This window comes from Eptatretus burgeri, chromosome 15, assembly GCF_056783735.1.
Source record: "Eptatretus burgeri isolate ZD-2024b chromosome 15, Ebu_testis_v1, whole genome shotgun sequence".
NCBI lineage: Eukaryota > Metazoa > Chordata > Myxini > Myxiniformes > Myxinidae > Eptatretus > Eptatretus burgeri.
This window is the reverse complement of record NC_140975.1, coordinates 10473643-10495705: the sequence shown is the minus strand read 5'-3', so window position 1 is coordinate 10495705 and position 22063 is coordinate 10473643. Positions and strand designations below refer to the sequence as shown.

General features: G+C 43.4%; 1 protein-coding gene across 3 annotated transcripts in view; it reads right to left on the bottom strand.

Annotated features, from left to right (window-relative positions):
* Positions 1-1499: 1499 nt before the first annotated feature.
* BCAR1 (BCAR1 scaffold protein, Cas family member) overlaps positions 1500-22063 on the bottom strand; it is a 38392-nt gene continuing 17828 nt past the window's right edge. For all 3 annotated transcript variants that reach the window (XM_085856400.1, XM_085856398.1, XM_085856399.1), the window contains exons 2-8: positions 21246-21533; positions 20865-20999; positions 11602-11754; positions 11337-11468; positions 4026-4949; positions 3831-3917; positions 1500-3264 (exon numbers count right to left, since the gene is read on the bottom strand). In XM_085856400.1, coding sequence (XP_085712526.1) covers positions 2737-3264; positions 3831-3917; positions 4026-4949; positions 11337-11468; positions 11602-11754; positions 20865-20999; positions 21246-21533 — 2247 coding nt within the window. In that variant the 3' untranslated portion in view covers positions 1500-2736. The remainder of the gene's footprint in view (positions 3265-3830; positions 3918-4025; positions 4950-11336; positions 11469-11601; positions 11755-20864; positions 21000-21245; positions 21534-22063) is intronic.

The following is a 22063-nucleotide window of genomic DNA, read 5'->3' as shown; positions in this document are numbered from 1 at the left end:
TTGGCTCCATTCATTGTTCCCTCAATCCTTACAGTCTCCCAATCCCTGCCACTGAAAAGCATCCCCAGAGCATTATGCAGCAACCACCATGCTTCACGGTTGGGATGGTGTTGGATAGGTGATGAGCTATGCTCGGCTTCCAACAGATTTGCATTCCAACAGATAGCGCTTTGCATTCAGGCCAAAGAGCTCAATTTTCATCTCATTGGACGACAGAATCTTTTGCCTCACATTGAGTCTTTCACATGCCTTTATGCAAACTCCATACATGCTATCATGTGCCTTTTTCTCAGGAGTGGCTTCCATCTGACCACACTCCCATAAAGCCAGATTTGTGAAGTGCTGCAGAGACTGTTGTTCTTCTGGCAGGTTCTCCCATCTCAGCCAAGGAACTCTGTAGTTCTGTCGGAGTGGTCATTGGGTTCTTGGTCATCTCCCTGACCAAGGTCCTTCTTGCCCGGTTGCTCAGTTTGGTCAGATGGTCAGCTCTAGGAAGAGTCTGGATAGTTCCATATTCTTTCCATTTCCCCATGATGGAGCTCACTGTGCTACTGGGAACTTTCAACACCATATAAATTTTTTTTATATCCTTCCCCAGATCTATGCCTTCTCATCGTTCTATCTCGGAGTTCTGCAGACAGTTCCTTGAACTTCATGGTTGTTTCTGCTCTGACATGCACTGTCAACTGTGTGACCTTGTATGGAATGGTGTGTTTCTTTTTAAATCATGTCCAATCAATGAACTTGGCCACAGGTGGACCCCAATCAAGTTGTAGAGACATCTCTCGGATGATCAAAGGAAATTGGATGTACCTCAGCTCAATTTGGATTGTCATAACAAAGGGGTTGAATACATTGACGCAACACATTTCAGAGTTTCATTTTTCAATTAATTTGTAAAAATTTCTAAAAACTTGTCACTTTGTCATGATGTGGTATATTGTGTAGATCATTGACAAAATTTTTTAATTGAATCCATTTTAAAGTCAGGCTGTAACAACAAAATGTGACAAAAGTCAAGGGGTGTGAATACTTTCTGAAGGTCCTGGATGAAGATGGTGCACAATTCAAAGAAAATATATTGTGGCACCTGGATCACTGACAGCAAGCGATTGGGTTCTTCTGCGTGCGCGCATAAAGCGATAAACCTCTGAGGGATTGAAATAAAAACCACACACAAAACTTTGCTGATAACTTCATTATTACAAAAGTCGATAAATTACAGCTTTGCTACGTTGCAGAAAAACAGCCAACGGGTTTAAAAACACTTTACAAAAGGCTTCAGACACTGTGACAAGCTAAGGAAAGGAACAAGAAGTAGAAAATGGGGAATGACAACAGTGTTCCAAAACTGGGAAGATTACTTTTACTTTCAGATGACGTCGCCATGAACAATTCAACTGGAAAAACTAGTCTCGAGAAAAGGCGATGGTACTCGTGTGTACCACGATCAGATGAACAAAAACGTTTTACGGTAAAGAAGAAGACACACCGGTCGATTCATGGTAAAGTGAGTAGATTTATCTTCCACTGGTCTGTCAAATGCAAATAACAAACAAACAACAACAAAAAACAACAGCGTCGGACAATGTTTCAACTCCAAAAAAACGTGGCACCCTGACTTGGTGGTTCATCCGAGCCGGTTTGTTCTCATGAACGGGTTGCACTGGTGTTGCAAATCGCCAGGTTAACCAGCTGTGTACGAGCACGAGTGAACTCAAAACTCCCAAAATAAGAGCAAGGCACCCAGAAAAGGCGTTTACAAAATAAAATAAAATAAAAATTCAACATGCATACAACTTAAAGATGGAAGAGGACGTGACACGTACAAGCAGCTGTGACCGACCAGGAAGCAGCACAAAGCCGCTTGTCAGCCAAGTGGAATGCAGCCCTTTGTTGTGAGGTTCGCCGTTAAAGACTTGATCGTGACGATTCGAACGGAACACAGGCAGTCGGATCGTGGATAAGAACGTGCAAAAAGTTTTTGTTTTTTTGGCCAAGAGCGAGGGCATAAATTCTTGGAGGACGTGCCTTCCATTTTCCTTGCAAAAGGCGGAACGACGGATCGAAGAACAACTGGTTTCTAATTTTACGAGGGATGAGCAGAGAAGACAATGTGAAACGAACCAGCAAAACTTGTGTGGTCTCAATTATTCTTTTTCAAATTCCACACACCAGACGTCATGGTCGAATTAAGAGTACAAATCTGCATAATAAACAATTCAGGACTTCAACCAAAACCTTCATTGCTCAGGGAGACTGTATTGGTTGTAATTCAAGCCCCTAAAGGGAGTCTGCACCACGAACCGCTGGTTCCCACATGTGTGGTGCGTCCAAAGTAGAACAGCAAAAGTCAATCAGTTCAACTCAAGGAGTTGCGATGGTTTGAACAAAAAAGAAATGAAAATTTTAAACTCTGGCACAGTCAGTTTGCTGCCCAAGCCTGTGTCCACCCATAACAAGCACTTCCACACTCGAGATCAAACTCGTTCCAACAGACGATCTTCAATGCTGGAAGAGTTCATTTGTTTTTCTTTCCTTCCTTTGGGATGGGTGAGGCAAAAAAACTGTGACCTTTCTGAAACCTGCAACATCCCAGGCACAGGTCATTGTCCGAAACTACAAAAATGTAGTTTTGTGGAAGGTCACCAGAAATATGAAAGGGAGTTAATTAGTGCTTCTAGCATTGTAATAAACTCATCGCAAAGGGTAAATATCGACAACAGAAGGTGGACCTCAGAGCGCCGCTAACTGTGCAAGCAGTCCGGTGAAAGCTCCAGCCTGTTGAGCCAACTCTGCCACTCCTTCCACCATCTCCTGCACAGGGCCTGGCTCTGGATAGGCCAGAGCAGCAGCTTTGGTGGCAGCGACAGCACGGTGGAGCAAGCCACAGAGCACGTCGGCCCTCCTCGCTGCAGCATCGCGCACTTCTCCACGTCTTGCCGCACGAGCAAGAGCGTCCCCTACAAACACGAGGCGGTGTGCAGCCAAAACGACGCGCTTTCCGTGGGCCACAAAGAGACGTGGAGGACCCCGAGCACGCACACATGTCCCAAAAGCCCCCACAGCTGCACGCAACGCCCCCGCGTGTTCCTGGCACTGCGCAGCGTAGAATCGGAGAAGCGCACGATCTTGTGCTGCAAGCTGGGGATGGCTACTGGTTTGCTGCACTGCACCACCTGGTGTCACCCCACCAAGGTCTGGCAAAGGCAAATTCACCTGGTCCATTGTAGAAGGCTGCCGATCTGTACCAATCTCCAAAAGCTTTGGGTGGGGGTTGGAAGAAGCATCAAGGGTTTATTCTGATGTACTGTATTTCTTTTGTTCGCATCTCGTCCCCTTTACGATAGTTTTTTAAAGTATATATTTTAGGGTTTTACTGAAATGACCCAAAGATGCAGGTGAAAAATGCAAATTAATTGGACGCTGTGACTTTTTCACAACACAAGACTTCAAGATGTTTTTTTTTTTTAAACCAGATCATTAGCTAACAAAAACGAGCCCCGCATTCGTGATCATGAACTAACTTTCCACGTACACTCAAAGAAACGTCAGCAATTTCCAGCAACAATTGCTCAAAATGATCCATAAATGCAACAACAAATGGTCATAATAACGGCACAATCCAAGAAGATAAACATGGGCTACAGTAACATCAGTTACAGCATTCGCTGTGTGGAACACCTGACACCAAATATATTTCTTGTTAAACTGTAGGAGAAATTGGAATTGCAAATTAAAACGATGAAGGAAGGCAAAGGCCAAAGTCAAAGAAAGTGGAAAAAAAATTAGAACTTTAATCATCATCGGTTTCATGGCTCCCATTGTACCTGCTCTTGCATGTTTGAAGCCTTGTTAATGTGAGGTACTCCCTTCTCGATTAGCACCTTCTGCTCCTTCTCAAAGTCCTCCTTCCCCTTTGCAGACACAAAATAACCGAATCAGAAACATGTTGCTTTCAGAGTGGCAAGGTGGTGCTGCAGTAAAATAAATTCACAGAACCGTAGCCTTCAGTTTTGTCTCACCTGCAGATGAACATAATCATAGTCTTCCAGCCAGCTGCAGTCCTCTTCATCACATGACGGAGCACCCTCCACTGGAGACATCCGCGGCGGAGAAGGCAATGGCCGTGACTGGATGGAGCTGGGCCGAGGTTGCTGTTGGGGACACCCAGAAGCCCCTCCGTCGGGTCGAAGCCGAGGTGGTTTGGGGACCGGGTTCTTCTGCACAACAGCCTCACCGGAAGGCAACGCAGTCCTCCGGAACAGGATCGCTTTGTTTGCTCGCACTATTATCGCCAGTTGTCGTGCCTCATCTGGAAGGGTGCGTGAAACAGCCATCCGAGCCTCAGAGTCTTTGGCAGCTTTCTCCAAGACACTGGCTGCTTCTAAGAGACGGGATACTTGTCGTGAGAGGCGAGCATACAACAATCGATCCCCGGTCTCCACCCTCGATGTCACCATCTCTGCTAATTCACATAGGTCAGCTAGTGCGATCCGGAGTGCATCGCTGTCCCCGATCTCATCAATAGAACACTGGAGCCTAGTCAGGGTTGCAAGGGCTGCATCAGCGTCAAGAGCGAAAGGTCGAGATTCTGTATCACGAGAAACCTGGGGTGGAATGTCGTAGACAACAGATTCGGGTGCTGCAGAAGATGCTGGAAGAAAAGTCACCGGAGGCGTTTGAGTAGGGGCACGTGACAACTCGCGTGGAACGTCATAGACCTCTTGAGGTGAAGGAGTTCGCTGGGTCTTGGCGAGCGAGGGCGGTATGTCATAAATTTCAAGTTGTCTTAGTGATGGAGGAACGTCATAGAGATCTTCAGGCCGGGACCTGGGTTCTTGAGGGGATGTAGGCGGTGGGGGCACGCGCAGGCCGAACGAAGGCGGTACATCGTACGTTTCATCGTGAGTTACTGCATCACCACGCAATGGAGGAACATCATAAACCTGAGGAAGAGAAAGAAAAAAATACTTTTTTTATTAAGCACACACTATCATTTTGACATGAAGCAAAAATACTTCAAGATCCTTCTTTATTGGGGTAGCTCAATGGTGTGCATAAGCCAATTATTTCTGTTTTAACCTTTACGGCATTGGAATAAAGGTGCATGATTGCTGCCATGCCTGGCAATCAAAATCCCAAATGACAGCATGAAGATTACGTAATCAACAAGGATGAACCTAATGTGGCACGAACATTAAATAAAATGTAATACACCCTCGTATTTAATAATAGACGAACCGTGAACCCGTTGGGTTCCCGTTGTGACAGCGGTTGATAAAAAAAAATCATTTCAAAAAAAAAAAGATAACTCCAGCGAACTATACCGCTGAGGTTGTTTGCATTGATCAAATAATCATGAAGAGTACTTGACTGAATCGGGAATTTATTTTTTAATAATTTTTTCCGTTGCCCAATTTTAACGAAACTTGATACTGCACACGGCAGGAGAATGGTGAGTCAGGTGGGCCGAAAATTTTTGCGCTATAGTGTACCGTTTTGGCTGTATTTCAGGAACATACATACATGCAAGATGAGAGTTTTAGTAATATATAGATAGATGTGGCAGAACCTCTGGCCTATCAAATCCAAAACCATAAACAACTAGAAGTGCACTCGGTGGAGCGCATTCCTCCGCCCTGCAATGCCCATTCCACAAGAACATATCGGGCCCCATACATTTTTGAAATGTCATGCTATACAGTACATCGTTTTTGACCCAATCTCTCAATGGTGAAGAATCACTTTAAATATTATATAATTCTCGTATCCAGATGCGGATTCGGATCTTCACCAAAATCAAACCAATTTGTCATGGTCACACACCCAACCTGTCCACCAAGTTTCATCCGGATCCGTGTCCACAACTTTTTGAGATATTGTGCCATACATTAGTTTAGGCCTATCTCTCAATGGTGAAGAATCACTTTAAAATTATCGGATCTGGATCCAGATTCAGACCTTCACCAAAACTGAATCAATTCTTCCTTGTTACACACCCAACATGTTCACCAAGTTTAATCCAAATCCATCCACAACTTTTTGAGATATCCTGCACAAACAGACAGACAGGGGTGAAAATGTAACCTCCATCACCTTCGGTGGTGAAGGTAATAAACATCATGGCCAGAAAAAGGAATTAGGGGCATTAAAGCAAAGCATTAGGGGTGACAGGTATATTACACAGGAAAAATGAAACGAAGGTGGGATGAGGTTGGGGTAAATACAAAAGTAATTTGCAAAAACAAAGAGAATGGGGGGAGGGGATGTGTAGCTTTAAGGCATGGGAGGCGAAAAAAAAGGTAGAAAATTTTGGGAAGTAAGGTAAGCAAAGTGAAAGGAAGGAATAACAAGTAGAGGTACATTTAAAGTACACTGCCCCCATGCCAAATAAATAAACAACAAATCCTTCGGCGTGTGGCACATGGAGACAAAATTGGGAGGAAGCAGTCAGTGTACTTTTGAGATGAATGTGTATAAATGCTACTTACTCGCCGTGCAGCAAATGGGGACAGAATTCAGGAGCGGTGTACAATAATTGATTAATTGCATAATTAAAATAAATAATACTATATTAATTTCTTCATCAATTGGCTAATAGCACACCAAAACAACCACCGTTTCATCCGAATCTGTAACTTTTTGAAAATCAATTAATCGAAAAATGAATAATTAATTGATTAATCAATAAATAAAAAATACCCTTTATAGTGAAATCACTTGGTCATTGTAGTGTCCAAATATCAGTTTCCAAGCTCAAAATATGCCTGAGATATTGCCCAGATGAGAAAGAAAATAAAAAAAGGAATTAATAAATATATAATAATTAAGTAATTAATCAATGAATTCACTTAACAAAAAATTAAAAAACAGTTTTTGTCAAAGCACATCTTTACTTTTGTCCCCAAATTTCAGCTTTCGAGCTCAAAGGATGGCTGAGATATCACCTGGACAACCAAGAAAACAAACAAACGGAGTAAAAACTGAGTACTCCCTTCCTTCGGTGCCCGGAGAAGACGTCACGCATCGCCTGGATATGGAATTGGGAAGGAGCGGTGTACAATGAGAAAGAAGTGTGTAAAATTCCACCATTTTAAAATAAACAGCCAGTGGGCATTGACGGAAGAAAAACAAGGAGTTGATACTCGAGGTCCCCTGCTTTTTGGGTGGTATGAGGAATAGATCTGTGTAATATGAAAGCAAAACCTTGAACGATTTTTGAAATATCACGTACACAAGTTCAATTACCGAGATGGTTGCCGTGGCAACATAATTTAGCCAATCACAGCCATGATCTAATCAGTTTGAGTTATTGGCATGAGGAATTGCTATCTGCAATATGAAAGGTAAATGCCAAGGAGACTGCTTAGGCAGCACCAACGCTCTGCACAGAGTATGGTCCGTGTGTGTGTGTGTGTGTGTGTGTGTGTGTGTGTGTGTGTGTGTGTGTGTGTGTGTGTGTGTGTGTGTGTGTGTGTGTGTGTGTGTGTGTGTGTGTGTGTGTGTGTGTGTGTGTGTGTGTGTGTGTGTGTGTGTGTTAAACATCAAAATATATGTAATAATTAAATGAACTCAAAAATGTAACGAGGGGAAGGGGAACCAAAGCTTTTGCAAGAATGTTTTCCTGAAATAATTAGCAGTGAATTATCGCTGAATAGCCCAAGTTAAGTGCGTCTTGGTGTCAGTGGTGGGGGGGGGGCGCATTGTCAATTTAATAAACAAATATGAAAAATATTACCCCCGCGTGGGGGTGACGGTCATCTCTATAATACCACAAGTTCTCAATGTTCAGTTCAGGTAACCGCGAAACAGTCCAAACTAACCGTTTAGATTGAAATAGTTCACAGAGATACACTAGGATAATACTACAAATGACATAATTAATAAATATGTATTGTTCATTTAGTACCCGGATTAACACATCAGAATCACCAGTAAGTGCAATACGTGGTTTTCCGGTCCGTCCACTCTGGGGACATTTCACTTCCGGTTGTAGAAAAAAAAAAACGAAAAAATGGGCTTAGCTCTCGGAGATTATGATAATCCTGTAGATTATTCTTCACTGATTATAATGCAACTTTCAGAATGAAAATTGGTCAAGTATTTATAGAGATATTGAGGTTTGAAAAATCGTTAGAGCTAGCAAATTCATTAATTATTAATTCCACAGAAGTTTCGTGACACTGCACAAAGTAACATGTCAAGTATGAAAAAACATTTTGTATGCCAGATTCATTAATTATTAATTCATTAATTATGGAATGTACTCATTGATATATTAATCAGAAAGCCCGAAGCATGTCGCATAATTTATCACTTATCCCCTCATCCGGGATCTGTGGCCTTGCCCCACAGCCTGTAGCCCTATGTCCGCTGGTGATTATGTTAGATATCGGCACGATCGAGAGGAGCCTGCGAATCATCCCTGCTGATGCACTGAATTGATGCAATCTTTCGGCCAGAATATTCGTTGTCAAGATGTTGCGTGATTAAATCACCAATACAGTCACTTGAATTTATACCGCCGACATACTTCTTAACAACCACCTTTGCCCCAGAAACCACAGTCAATTTGAACCACGCTGGCCACTGCTCAGACGCCATGACCGGACGACTACGCAGTTTGGTTAAAGATGACTCAGCATTTTGGCGCGCGCGCACGAAATTATATTTTGAAAATAAATGCCGACGTTTACATTTCGGGTTTTGAAACTTTTGCACCTTCGGCGGAAAATGTATAAATATAAAAGGCTAAAAATGTGTTTTATATTTATATTTCATTTCTCCTTCCTTCCTTCTTTGCGAATCGCATCAGCGTTTTTGGCCATCTTCCAGATCACGTGACGATCAAACGGGAAGGAAATTCAAAAATCTGTCCGGTTAGATACAAGATAATATTTTTTACTATCATAATCAATAAACAGTTGCCGAATATCTTGTAAAATGGCAGACGAGATAGGTTTTGAAAACTTACGTGACCTCGTGACCTCGTCCCTGACCTTGAACCCGGACAAAAGTTATATCGTTGTGCAACACTCATCGACCTCTACCCACATACTAAGTTTCATCAAGATCGGATAGAAAAATTGACGGACGGACGTACGGACGGACATTTGGTCCGGCTTTATTAGGTCATCTCGGTAGAGATGACCTAAAAATGGAAAACTTACTCATTGGCAAAAGTTTGACACACCTGATTCTGAGTTTCTGCACAAAATTCTAATTTTACATGCACAGTCATGGAGTACACAAGTGAACCCCCCTCCCTCCCCCCTCAAAAAGCAGGGAAATAAGAATGTAAAGCAACCCAAAGTTTGGGATATAATAATAGTATTAGAAACAGATACAAAGAAGCCACAAGAATGTCATTAAAAATTCAAACATGATTGTAAGAAACGAAACATCAGAGGTTTTCAAAAAGAACAAGAACAGAAATTGCTCTTCAATACATGTCCCCTACCGTGCCAATGAAGAAGAATCCCTATAACCCACCGTCTTTGGGTCTATTCAGCAAAATAAAAGGAAAAGCAATTTTCATTTCACCGATATCTTTTGTGGACTCGAAGCCAATAAAGACAACTAGGAAAACAAACCAGAGATAACTGGAGAGGGAGCACTCAGGAGAGTGCAAAACCTCCGCCGCCAATACTGCTGGGTCACTCAAGTGAACCTTATATCTTATTCATTAAATATGATGTCAACAGTGCTGAGTTATAGTTCTTTTCTCCAACATTTTTTTTTGGGGGGGGGGGGGTTTGGAAGTCACTTAAAACATGTAGAAATACAAAAAAAAAAAAAAAAATTCTCCAAATTTTTTTGGGGGTGGGGGACCAAGTCCAAAATCTAATGGCATGATCCTTGGATCATACCTCACCCCCCCCCCACCACCAAGTTTCGTCGAAATCCGTCGAGGAGTTTTTCCGTAATACTGATCACAAACAAACAAACAAACAAACAAGCAGTCATAGACTGGTACTTACGAAATCGTCAGCTTTTATTAGACAAGGTCAGAGGTCAAGTTGTCTCGAGAGAAGGTAGCGACGCAAACCAGAAGTTTCTACGATGATTCTGTATCAAACCATCAAAAATCGTAACGTCGACCAAAGCAAAAATCTCCATTTCTCCACGCAATTAAACCTTAACGTAACTCAACGACGCGTCTGTTCGAGCGCACTGCATCATGGGACGAATCGTGACGCGTCGAGTGAAATATTTTTTGTACAATCTTAAAACGTCTCCAAAACATCCGATTTTTACCAGAATTTCTACAACCGAGTTTTGAGCGTCCTCAGCGATCGCAAAAACCGAAGACAAAATTAAAATCGAAGTTAAAACGAACTCGTAACGTCGAGCGAAGCAAAAATACTCCATTTCTCCACATGAATTTACGGAATTATGTTTGACCTCACTGTGACCTTGACCTTTGACCGATTTTGACCAAAATCTAATCAGCACTTGCCATCACCCTCCTGAATCACGTGGTGTAATTTGACATTGGTAGCTTCTTCCGTTCTCGAGTTATCGTGCCTACAAACAAACAAACAAACAGAAACGGAAGTCATCAATATACTTAGGAAATCTTTAGATTTCGAAAGTAACAAACAGAAAGGGGTGAAAACAGTAACCTCCGATCGTCGATGGCGGAGGTTAAAAATTAGTTTGCTTGAATGCACGCTCGAGCCGATAGCAGAACCAAAAATGAAGAAGAACCTTTTAACCTATCATGTTTCATTTGCTTCTAGGATTTGCCTATTTCACATTAAAAATAACCTGATGTACACACATGAAGTAAAAACATGCGTGCGGCATATACCTGGTATCATCCCAATTGCACCGGGCCTCGGACTAACACCCAGGCCTAAGGCTTATGGCCTATGGCCTGCTTCATACAATGGTGGCACATGATTTTATTGGGGTCGAGTCAGGCCAGCTGTCCAGCCAATGGGTGTAAAGCAGCAAGGTGGAGTCAGGGCAGCTGAACACTGACCCATGGATAATGTGATAGTTTCTAAGTTTAAAAAGGTCAAAACTCTGTGAAAAATGGACAAAACTTCTTGAACCATGAACTTGTTCTGGAACTCATCATAATAAAGCCATGTACCAAGTTTCAGTTGAATATGTTAAAGGGTAAAGGGGAAAACAGTTTGAAAAACCACAGGTGGGACGGACGAACAGACAGACAGACGGAGAGAAAACCTATCGTCCCTTCTGGTGAAACCGGTAGGGGACGAATAAAGAGTACGTACTACGAGGAAGGAAGGGGGATTCGGGTGCAAAGAGGTAATTTATTACCCAAAAGGACAACATGAAGGAAGTAGGGAGATAAAACTTGCCTCATGTGATTCTCCTTGCCCAGTACAAGGGAGGACATTATAAACGTCATCGGTGGCAGAACGGGTTGTAACTGCTGCAGCTGAGCTGGGAGTAGCTGGACCTCGCATCGCCATCGGAGGGACATCATACACCTAGCAAAGGAGTTGGCAGACAATGTAGCAATGCTATCAGCAAAGTGCATCAAATGTACCTTTGTATTCCACACTTAGCAGGATTTTGACGAGCCAATCACGTTTCTCGAGTCACGATGGTATCCTTACTTACCTCACTGGTGAGAGTGTGAGTTGGAGGAAAGTCGTACAACTGGTGGCCAGGTACGGCCGTGGCCTGGCCTACACGTGGTGGTGGAATCGAATAAGCTTCAGCCTCGGGGTTTTTGTGGGATCCGTATGCGATTCCACATGTAGGACCGGTTCCCTGTGGCCGAACGTCAAAGCAATATTTGTTCAGCGAGAAAAAAAAAGACGTGTCTGCAGGAGGATGGTATTATTTACTTCAACAACAAACACCTACCTTGCTTTTCAGAGTTTACAAAGTTCACAAAAAGAATGTAGCAATGAAAAAAACAATAAAATAAAGGGGGCGGGGGGAGTTATAAAAATGTCAGAGGATCAAATATGGACTAAAACAAAGACTTGCTTTGACATTAAAACAAGTCTCATAAAAACCCAGCACTTGCAATGATAAAATTAAAACAATGTAGCACAGATCATAATGGAACAAAAAGACATTCCTTGTGTTCTTTGATGAGAAAGTGCTTAACTTGACACAAGTGTGCGATTCCCTCTTTATGCACACCGCCCGTTTGACCCCACGCTGTCCTATCCCGTCCTCGACACTACACCAAATGCCTGGCACAAGATCGATGTGCTCGAGTTGCTCACAGCTGTGCAAAGTTGCCATTCGCATTTACCTGTGGATTGCTCGGCCTCGTCGATCTCACCACAAGGAAGCCAGTTTTAGACGGCTAAGAGAACTTCATATTTAACATTCTCGTCAGCCAAGGCTCCGAGAACAAACGTTGACAAATAAAGTGAAGGCCTTCATCTCCCTCCACTACCACTCCGCTGCCTTCAACTCCCAGGTTGTTACCATGGAATTATAAACTGCACATCTGCAGAAAAAGGTGTGCTTATGAAACGATCAAAAACCCAGAATAATAGAAGTGATGTTTGTAAGGAAAGGGGTCAGAGGGCCTGAATGTGCAATTTTAAAATCTGTGCATCACATTCCCAGCTGGAACAGTGGTGTGCTTAGCTGCTCAGTTAAAGGAAGTGACTAATTGAATATGGTCAGGATAAAATAAAGGGATCATTTTCAATTTCTACATCAGTATCTTATCATATGATCAGAAAGCAGATAACAAATTACCAAGGTACAATATATGTCAAACATAACATGACCCAGCTTGCAGAACCAACCATTAATGGGATGGTGATGAGATGTTGGAATCCATAATCCAAAATCAATTTGTATGTGGTGTCCACTCATTTGGTTCATGGAGGATTTGCCGCTGTAAAAACATGAGAACGGCACTCGGCAGAGAACATACCTCTACCAGGCTGAACAGTTTATGGTTTGCATACCAATGATCTGCATCCATGCCTGGTGTTGGCTTAATAGTTAGGTGGTGGGTTTGGGATCTTAAGATCCTGAGTTCAAATCCCACTCGGCTGTTGAATTAATACCAGGTGGGGTTGACTCTGCCTGTCATCCTTCTGAGGTCGGCAAAATGAGTGCGAGCTTGCTGGTATCCTGTGTCGGAGTGGCGACCCGTCCAGGATTGTGCCCAATAGCCAAGGAGACTGCTTAGGCAGCGCCAACGCTCTACACAGAGTATGGTCCCGATGGATGGATGGATGGATGGACCTGAACCAAAATCTCATCGGCTTGTTCTCGTCACCTGCCAAACTCATCCAATTAGTTTTCTCATAACTTGTCCACAACGTTTTGAAATTTCATGCTATTTATCGTGTTTGGCCCCATCTGTCAATGGTGAAGAATCACTTAAACTGTAAAGGCACTCGGTGTAGCGCACACCTCCACCAGGCTGAACGGTTTATGATTTGTATCCCAATGATAGGCTGGATCTGAATCCGGACTTGAACCAAAATCTAATCAGCTTGTTCTTGTCACCTAACTTATCCATCTAGTCTTGGCACAAGTCGTTCACAACTTTTTGAAATATTGTGCTACGTATCGTTTTTGGCCCCATCTCTCAATGATGAAGTATCGCTTGGGAATTTTAATAAATTCTCAGATTCGGAATCGGATCCAGAACTTCATCAATATCTAGTCAATTCATCCTTGTTCTACACCCAACCTGTCCACCAAAGCTAATCCGAATCCATCCACAAATTTATGAGATATCCTGCTCATAGACAAACAAACAACAGACAGACTCACAGACAGACAGGGGTGAAAACATAACCTCCATCCACCTTTGGTGGAAAAGGTAATAAGGTCTTAATAATGGGTTAATAATGCTTAATATAGAGCAGTTATTTCCTTAATGAATGTCTAAAGTAAGCATAAGGTAATTAATCGTGATATAAGAAATGCGTCGATTTCATGTCTCCCTATCCCAGTGTCTGTCCCAAAACCACCAAACCTTTGAACCTTACATTCATTGTTTTTTTGCTCTGTAATTTGCCTTAAATGTCCTTTTTAGCATTTTGGTGGCCCTTCAGCCTGTAGTTTAGGCAGGAGTAGCTGGCTCCACAATCACAACTGTTCCAGCACCAGGGCCGTTGGGGAAAGGTTCGCCCCGCCGCCAGACTGGGCTTCGGCCCAATGGTGAGTAAGAGGGGAAGGGCGCGGGACGTCATGGGATGAGGTAGGGGCCAGAGGTGATAAGAGCGCACGCAGCAGGGGGTGGCAATGAGTAGATGCCTGCAGGAGCTTACAGCAGGAGCCTGCACACGAGTTGTATCGGGGCTTCTCCAGGGAGCCTTTTGCTGCACAACTTCCAGTCACACCCACATACAGCAAGTCATGCCCACTTTTGTGCCTGCCTGCCAGCTGCTGTCTGCAGCAGGGAACTGTTCATTGCCTGCCAGTGTCACTACTTGGTACTCACTGCGTCCTGTCTGTGATATTCAGTCTCGTCAGCCTCTAATGTCCATCTCCTGTGGTGTGTGTATGTGGGCCTTCATAAGGCATACTCATTTAAGGCATCCCAATCGTTCGTTGTTTCATGGGCACGTATGTCCATTAGTGGGATAAGGGGTTTGCATCATCATTGTTATTGCTTGCCTTCATTCTGTTTCCCAACCCTTGACAATCATTTTAATAATTAAACATACCTGGTCTCAGGTGAATTTTGGTTGTTGTGGTTCTCATTGGTGATTGAGAAAAGCCTGTTGAGGGATTAATTGTCGATGGTTCTTAATACTTCATACAAGGCCATGTCGTGCGTCTGAGGCCAAATTGGAATTCAGACGTATGGCACCGGATTGGTGTTGCGCTGGACCAATTCGGTACTCCAATCTGCACAGTATCGTGGCTTTTAGACATAATCCAGCAGGGAGGACCCCGAAACGGTTGACCCTGATGTCCACATTGAGGCGATTTGCCACATTTGAACAGGGCAACTGGGACGGCCACAACAATATTATCAGAAATCAGACAGCAACAGCATATTACCAAAGTATATGTAAAATATGTGACACGATCAAGCTAGCAGCCCAAGCCTTAATGGCACTATGTTCATGAGATGTTGGAATCCATTATCCAAAATCAATTTGTTTGTGGTTTCTACTCATAACGGTCAAGGAGGAGATTTTACTCATCCTCAAGCATTGGATGCTGGAAAAACACGAACTCTTACGTAACAAACAAATCAAACAACTGCAATACGTTTCTCCTGTCCTCTCACCAGGGTTGGTCGAAATACAAAGGCACGGCAAAACAAAACCGAAATCTTTTGACTGTTTTTGACCTTTGACCACAGTATAACCCACAAAAATACTCAAATCCACAATGTTTCTCCACATCGTTTTCATGGCTGTTTGAAAACATCTTCAAATCAAAGTGGGGACCATACCTAAATCAATTTTTTTTTAAGTCTGGGTGTATTGGACAAAGGTACACCTTTGCAATATTTCAAGAGGATTTGTTCAGAAATGAAGGAATGGTGTGCGATCATAATTTGTTGGGGAAAGAAAAATCAAAAAGAAAAAGAAAATTAAAAAAAAATTTTTAAAGGAGGAAGGAAAGACACAGGAATTATAAAATACAACTTGACACAACTGTGTCCATGGATATGCCTCCGCCCAGCTTAGATGTCAACCCACTAACGTTTGATGTCAATTAAAGGTCACATGACAGAGAAAAGGGAGATAAGTAGGAGAAACAACAGAAACATTGAGGCTTATGACTCGAGTTATGGTCTGCAAAGTGATTTTCAAAGGACGCATGACCTTTGAACTATTGAATCAGTTCCTCTTTGTATTACAGAACACACTTGTGCCAAGTTTGGTTGAAATCCCTTCAGTGGTTCACAAGTTACCATGGTGTCATAAAAGCTGATGGACGGACAACCCAAAAACATAAAGCCTTGGGTTGCAGATAGAAAAAACAATACATCTCCCCTCCATGGAAGAGGAGAGGAGACAATTAACGACAATTGCTGCATTTCAAAACCTCAAACGTCACAGACGATAAGAGCAAACAAAATGGGGTTACAGGGCAGAAGATTTCCAAGACCACACACCACTCACCTCATCTTTGCAACCCTTGCCTTAACCTTCTCCTGCCCTGAAGCCACCAGATCCCTGTCCTTCCCCATTTAACTGATGTTGTATGTGCAAACACCCCCACCTCTCATTCGCAGCCTGAGAGACTGGTATTTTAGCACAGCGTCGTGGAGCAAACAAGGTAGGGAGGCGAGAAGAAAGAGGCGAGTTGGGGAGAGGCAGTGTGGAGGGGGCAGGAGAGGGAAAGTGGTGATAGGAGGGCAGAGAGAGAGAGAGAGAGTGTGGGGGGAGGTGAGAAGAGAGCCAAAGGTATTCCATCAAAACACATCAACCTCTGGGCATTAGCAAGGCACCCTGACATTTGCTTTCATCCATTCCCCACTCATCCCAATGTCCTTCAAAAACCGTGCTTCACAATTTATCACCCACTTTAACATGAACCAACTCCATCTCAGGATTCTTGGGTATAATGGGGTCAGCAATGCATTGCACAACTTATTTCTACAAACTGTAGGCCCAGTCAATATTGCTGAGTGTTTGCCATACAGTGCAACAGGTTTGACTTCCACATCTGAGGTCATCTCACCCATTAATGTAAAAGATCCTCCATGAGCCTCAAACAAAAATGTGACTGAAGCTGCATGCTACACTGTCCTAATGGCACTCTTGCAGAATACTCACAAATCATATACACTCGTCAAGCATGTTCACATCGCAACAGAAAGCGGTTTGAAGTCATTGATGTAAATAATTAATCAAAATTGCCACAATCAACTAACATGCAGGATCTCAGCACAAACAGGAAGAGAAGAGGAAGGATGTCCTTGTACAGCCAATGGACTAAGGCCTTTCCCTCATTGTTGTAGAAAGAACGTCTCTCAGGTTTCGTGTCCTCAAACCTCCCCGCCATTCCATCAAAACGCATGGTATACCGAGAAAGATATCAGTTACGAGGAGTACTAAGTCATGGATTGTTGTTGCCAAATAATCATTTAATCCCAAATTATCTCTCTTTTACCATAAAAGGACAGACATATACTGTTGCTGCTGTCGTCACTGTGAATCGAGACAAAAGATAAAAGATAATTTGGTTGTTTTTGACAAAAGTATCTTTAAAATGCATGATCATTCAAACTTACTGTCAATTTGACATCCTCACGCAGAAAAGGAATGTTTAACGAGATCAAAATGCTGCTGTTTGGTCAGTCAGGTGACTGGTGATAGTTTTGGCTGAGAGATTGCTTTTGGTGTAGCCCTCCAATCAGGTTTTCCAAGGCAAGACCTCAGGCCAGCTATCTCGATCTCGTCTTCTGTAAGCTATTCGTGTGAATCGGTCGAGCATTTGAAGGTGAATTTTGGTCTTAGTACAATGAGAGAGACAGAGACAGAGAGAGAGAGAACTGGATGAATGGAATGAAATGATCGATTACTCCTACATCTGCAGGTATGTTTTTTATGGAATTGATAGAAATATAATTTACTAGACGACCCGTGAACCCGTTGGCTTCCAGTTGTGACAGCGGTTGATAAAAAAAAAATTCAAAAAAGATAGCTCCAGCGAACTATACCGCTGAGGTTATTTGCATTGATCAAATACTCCCGAAGAGTACTTGACTGAATCGGGAATAGATTTTTTAATAATTTTTTTTCGTTGCCAGATTTGAACGAAACTTAATATTGCACATCAATGTGAAAAAAAAAAACGGAGAAAAGAAAGTATAAGAAACAAGTCTGGAGAAGGCGATGGTTCACGAGCAATGAATACGGTTCGCCTTTTTTATTTTTTGACCTTCGAGGGGACGCCACGGGCAAACTGGCGGGAATCGGGAAAAACATAAAAGATGAAAGTTGTAGTACTCGAAGAGCACTACTTGCATACCAACTTTCATTCGAAACAGATGAAAACCCGAGGAGCTCGATGCCCAATTTATTGATTTTTTTGACATTTTCTAAGTTTGTGACCTTGTGACCTTGGGACGAAAATGAAAAATCGAGTTCCGTGGGGCTATGCAGGTGCCATTGGGCTAACCAAATACCAAACCCCTGGCAGATTTGACAGACCCCCTCTTAGAAGATGTAACTTGAAATTGGCTACCCCCTATTTTTGGGCGTGGCTCCGCCCATAATGGGCGCAGCATGCCCATTCTCAGGAAAACACAACTAGATCATGATATAAACCTCCCACCCAAATTTTATCAGGATCGGATCAAAACCCACGGAGCTATGCTCGGGACAGACAGACAGACAGACAGACACACACCCATAACGAATATAGTGGTCACTTACTGACTTGTGAACCAATTATTGTGTGTAATCTTCTGAACACAATTTTATTTATTAATGAACACGGAAGTATTAGATCAAAATGGTGATGTTTATTTTATGCTTAAAAATAAATCGTTCTTTGTCTATACTAAATGTTTGAGATTTTTTAATAAATCATTTCAAGAAAAAATATTTGCGCGGTCGTGTACCGTTTTGGCTGTATTTCGGGAACATACATACATACATACATACATACATACATACATACACAAGATGAGAGTTTTAGTAATATATTGTTACTGGCCGGGGGTCAGCCGCCAACTGACCGCTCTGAACGGAGCCGCAAGTCGAGTCGGCCCGACCGATCGCCCCCCGGATAACTCCGAGCGACGGGTCCTTGTACAAGAACCGAAATACGCCAATCGGCAGATCACGTGGGGTAGGGTCGATTGCCAATCTTCAATGTACCTAAATACCCACGTGATCCAACTACCGGGATATTCCACCCTCGACGGATCTTGTACGGAACAAACCGCCGAGGCGAGCTTGTCCGTGCACGATTCCGAGCGGCGTAATCGCCGAGAACCGTCGGTCCAAATGTCCCCCTATTACGGCAAACCAACGGCTTTCTAACTCCCAACACACCAAATGTTCAGTCAATGAGGGAATGAACGCAACGAGCAAGTTTACATTCACACAAGGACATTTATTATAATGAAATACGTATGCAATTAAATAAGGCAAAACACGTATGCAATTATACAAGCAACAAAGGCACGACAAAAGAACTACAACCGTCTACTTATTATGTACAGTCATTTACACTTGACAGCAGTTCCTACTGATTAGACGGGCCCACGTACGCGCACAGACACACACAGAAGAAACGGTGGCTGAGTCCTTTAATCACGAGCTCCAGCTTGGAGGTCAGGTGAGCTGAAACTCAGAGCTTGACTCGAACCTTTCCACCTGGTGTGGTCTTCAACTTGTCCGGACCCGGGCTCCAGCGAGAGCGAGCTGTATCCAAATCGCCGTGATCCTTCCCTAGCTCCCGCGAATCCTCCCGCGCTTCTCAACACGTGCCAGTGAGGTGAGGCGCCGATCCTTCCTGTCAATGCGTCGCTTCCCCGAGGAACCAACTCCAAGAAGAGGCCGACGCGTCGCACCAAGCCGGGAAACAAAATGGAGAACGACAAGCTCCACGAACTAAGAGGAAGAGGAAGAAAAGGAAGAAGCCTCCACTCGCAGTTCGAGCCGAACAACCAGCTCAAGTTCCTTCCAAAACAAAGCAGCAGCCGAAGCTCACTGAGCCAGCCGAAGCAAAAAGCTTCCGAAGGCCTCAAGCCAAGCAAGCCAAGCAGGACCCGATGGCTGAACGACTGCTCTCTCCGAAGCAAAAAAGCTTACTCCTCCCACAGGACTTAGCACACGAACTCTGTACACGGGACTCAGAACGGGACTCTTCACGAACTCTGCCACGGGACTCCCACGAACTCTTTTTGAACAAAGAAAAGATGTCCTCTTTATCCTTTGCACCCCCTCCCCCGCACCCGGCGTGACTCATGCCCTCGTGATCCACCCCCCGCTCAACCACGGGTGGGAGAGAGTTGTTGACGTCACCGCAGGTTTCTTCTTCCTCTTCGCAGAAGAGGGGGAGGGATGTCTCCATTGTTTGCTCCCTAACTATTAAATCGATTTCAAAACATTTAAACAATGGAAGGTGAGCTATCTAGGGAACATGCACTTATCGACATAGCTGACGAAGGGAAGCTGTATGTTGTGTGCAATTGAATTCCAAATTTATAACAATATAGATAAGTGAATGCTTGAGCTCTGAAAAACAAAATGTTATTCTTTCAATGTATTAGGCAATCTTTAAGGGAAATTGTTCAGGTAACTTAGCATTCTCTGTTGAAGGGTTGGACCAAAACATTCCCCAGACGACCACACAAGATGGGGGAATAATTTGGCCCATTAATCTGGTAGCCGGAGTGGTAGTGGTCAAAAAAACCCCCAAAAAACCAAATGTTCCACAAAAAGAAAAAGATTTATGCATTTGCCACATTTGACCGAGATTCAATCATGAATTTCATCCACTGGGTTACATCCTTACTGAAACGCATGTCTGCGGCTGCACCGCTGATGCAGAGACTTCATATATCAGAGATAGGAATTTACAATTTGGCCAGGTTACTGGCATATGACTGCCTACTCCTCCCAAAAGGTATCGTGTGTGTGTGTGTGTGTGTGTGTGTGTGTGTGTGTGTGTGTGTGTGTGTGTGTGTGTGTGTGTGTGTGTGTATTGGGTTGGGAATCAAACCCAGAACAAACAGCTTAAATGGCAAGTGCAATACCTCTGGATAATTGTATCAGCCAAAAGAAAACATTATTAATAGCTGCATACTTTTTCCACATTATCTACCCATGGAGATCACGATACATTACTATGTTTACCTCAGTAAGACTAACAATAATCGAGTGGTTCTACCTTCATAAAACAATTGGTGTGCAAGGAGGAATGAGACATTCTTTGTGGATTACAAATGAGACGTCCGCCAGACGAACCTTGGGTGGATCCCAGGAAGTCATGATGGAATCCTTGCAGGCAGCAGGTGGAGCATGGTACAAATCTGCACTTGAGAATCCAAATGAAGTTGGCACATTGTACAGATCTTGAGGTGAACTTGCAGGAAGTGGGACCTTTTGGGGTGGAATGGAAGACAGAAAGAAGAAAGTTGAGAAGTATAAAGAGATATGTATAAATTGGTACAAATTGGTACAAATTTGCAATCATCCACCCAGAAACACTGTGTAATGGTTTTGTGTGAGGAAGAAAAGAGAACAAAGGAAGATAAACAACAAACACAAAGGATGCAAAAGAAAGGGTTTTGTTCGTGTTTTCAAATTACAGCAAAACATTTCCTCATTCAGCTTTGCAGGACGTGCCTGATAGAGATCTTGCACTGGAGCGAAGGAAGGGGGCACCTGGTAAACACCTTCCCCATCAGGCCCGCCACCACCTGGACCTCCACCCGGCCCTCCTGGTAGCGGCCCCACGAGGAGACGCAGCCGGTTTCCAGGGGCAATGCCCTGCCGCCCATGCAGCGAGCAGAGCCACCACCCATGCAAACCACCGGCGTTCTGCTCAAGCACCGTGACGATGTCCCCCTTCCTAAACTCCAGCTCGTCTGGTGACTCCGACACATTGTCATACAGGGCTTTAGCCAGCACATTCTGGGGAGGGGAATTGAGGAGGGGACGGGGGTAAGAAAAATATTTGTAAACATCTACATTTCAACATCCCTCCCAGACCAACTCAACTGGATTTCCCTCAGCAATCATTTTCATCACAATATGCAGCTTGTACAAAGTATTTTCAAGTGAGGATCTCATATTTTGAGCCAAATAAACATTTTTTCACCAGAAAATGGTGGCCCTGAACACAGAGTTGTCCTCATCAAGTGCAGCACAAAGCATTCAAAGACATATAGATATCTACGTAGTGCATCAAGTTCTAAACAATCGTGCAGTATCATGGGTGGTAATGGAGTATCCAATGGCTCCACAACCACAATCCACAATCTGGAGATCAGTGTGCTTTAAAGCAAAAATATCACCACAAACCGTGATGGTAAATGGTGTTGGTTTAACGTCATCAAGAGCCGAGCTAAATTAAAGGACAGCCGATGTATCCAATTCAAAACGAGGTCCAAGCAACGAAAGGAAATTATTCCTGCACAGCCGTGGTGACATGGCATAGCAGT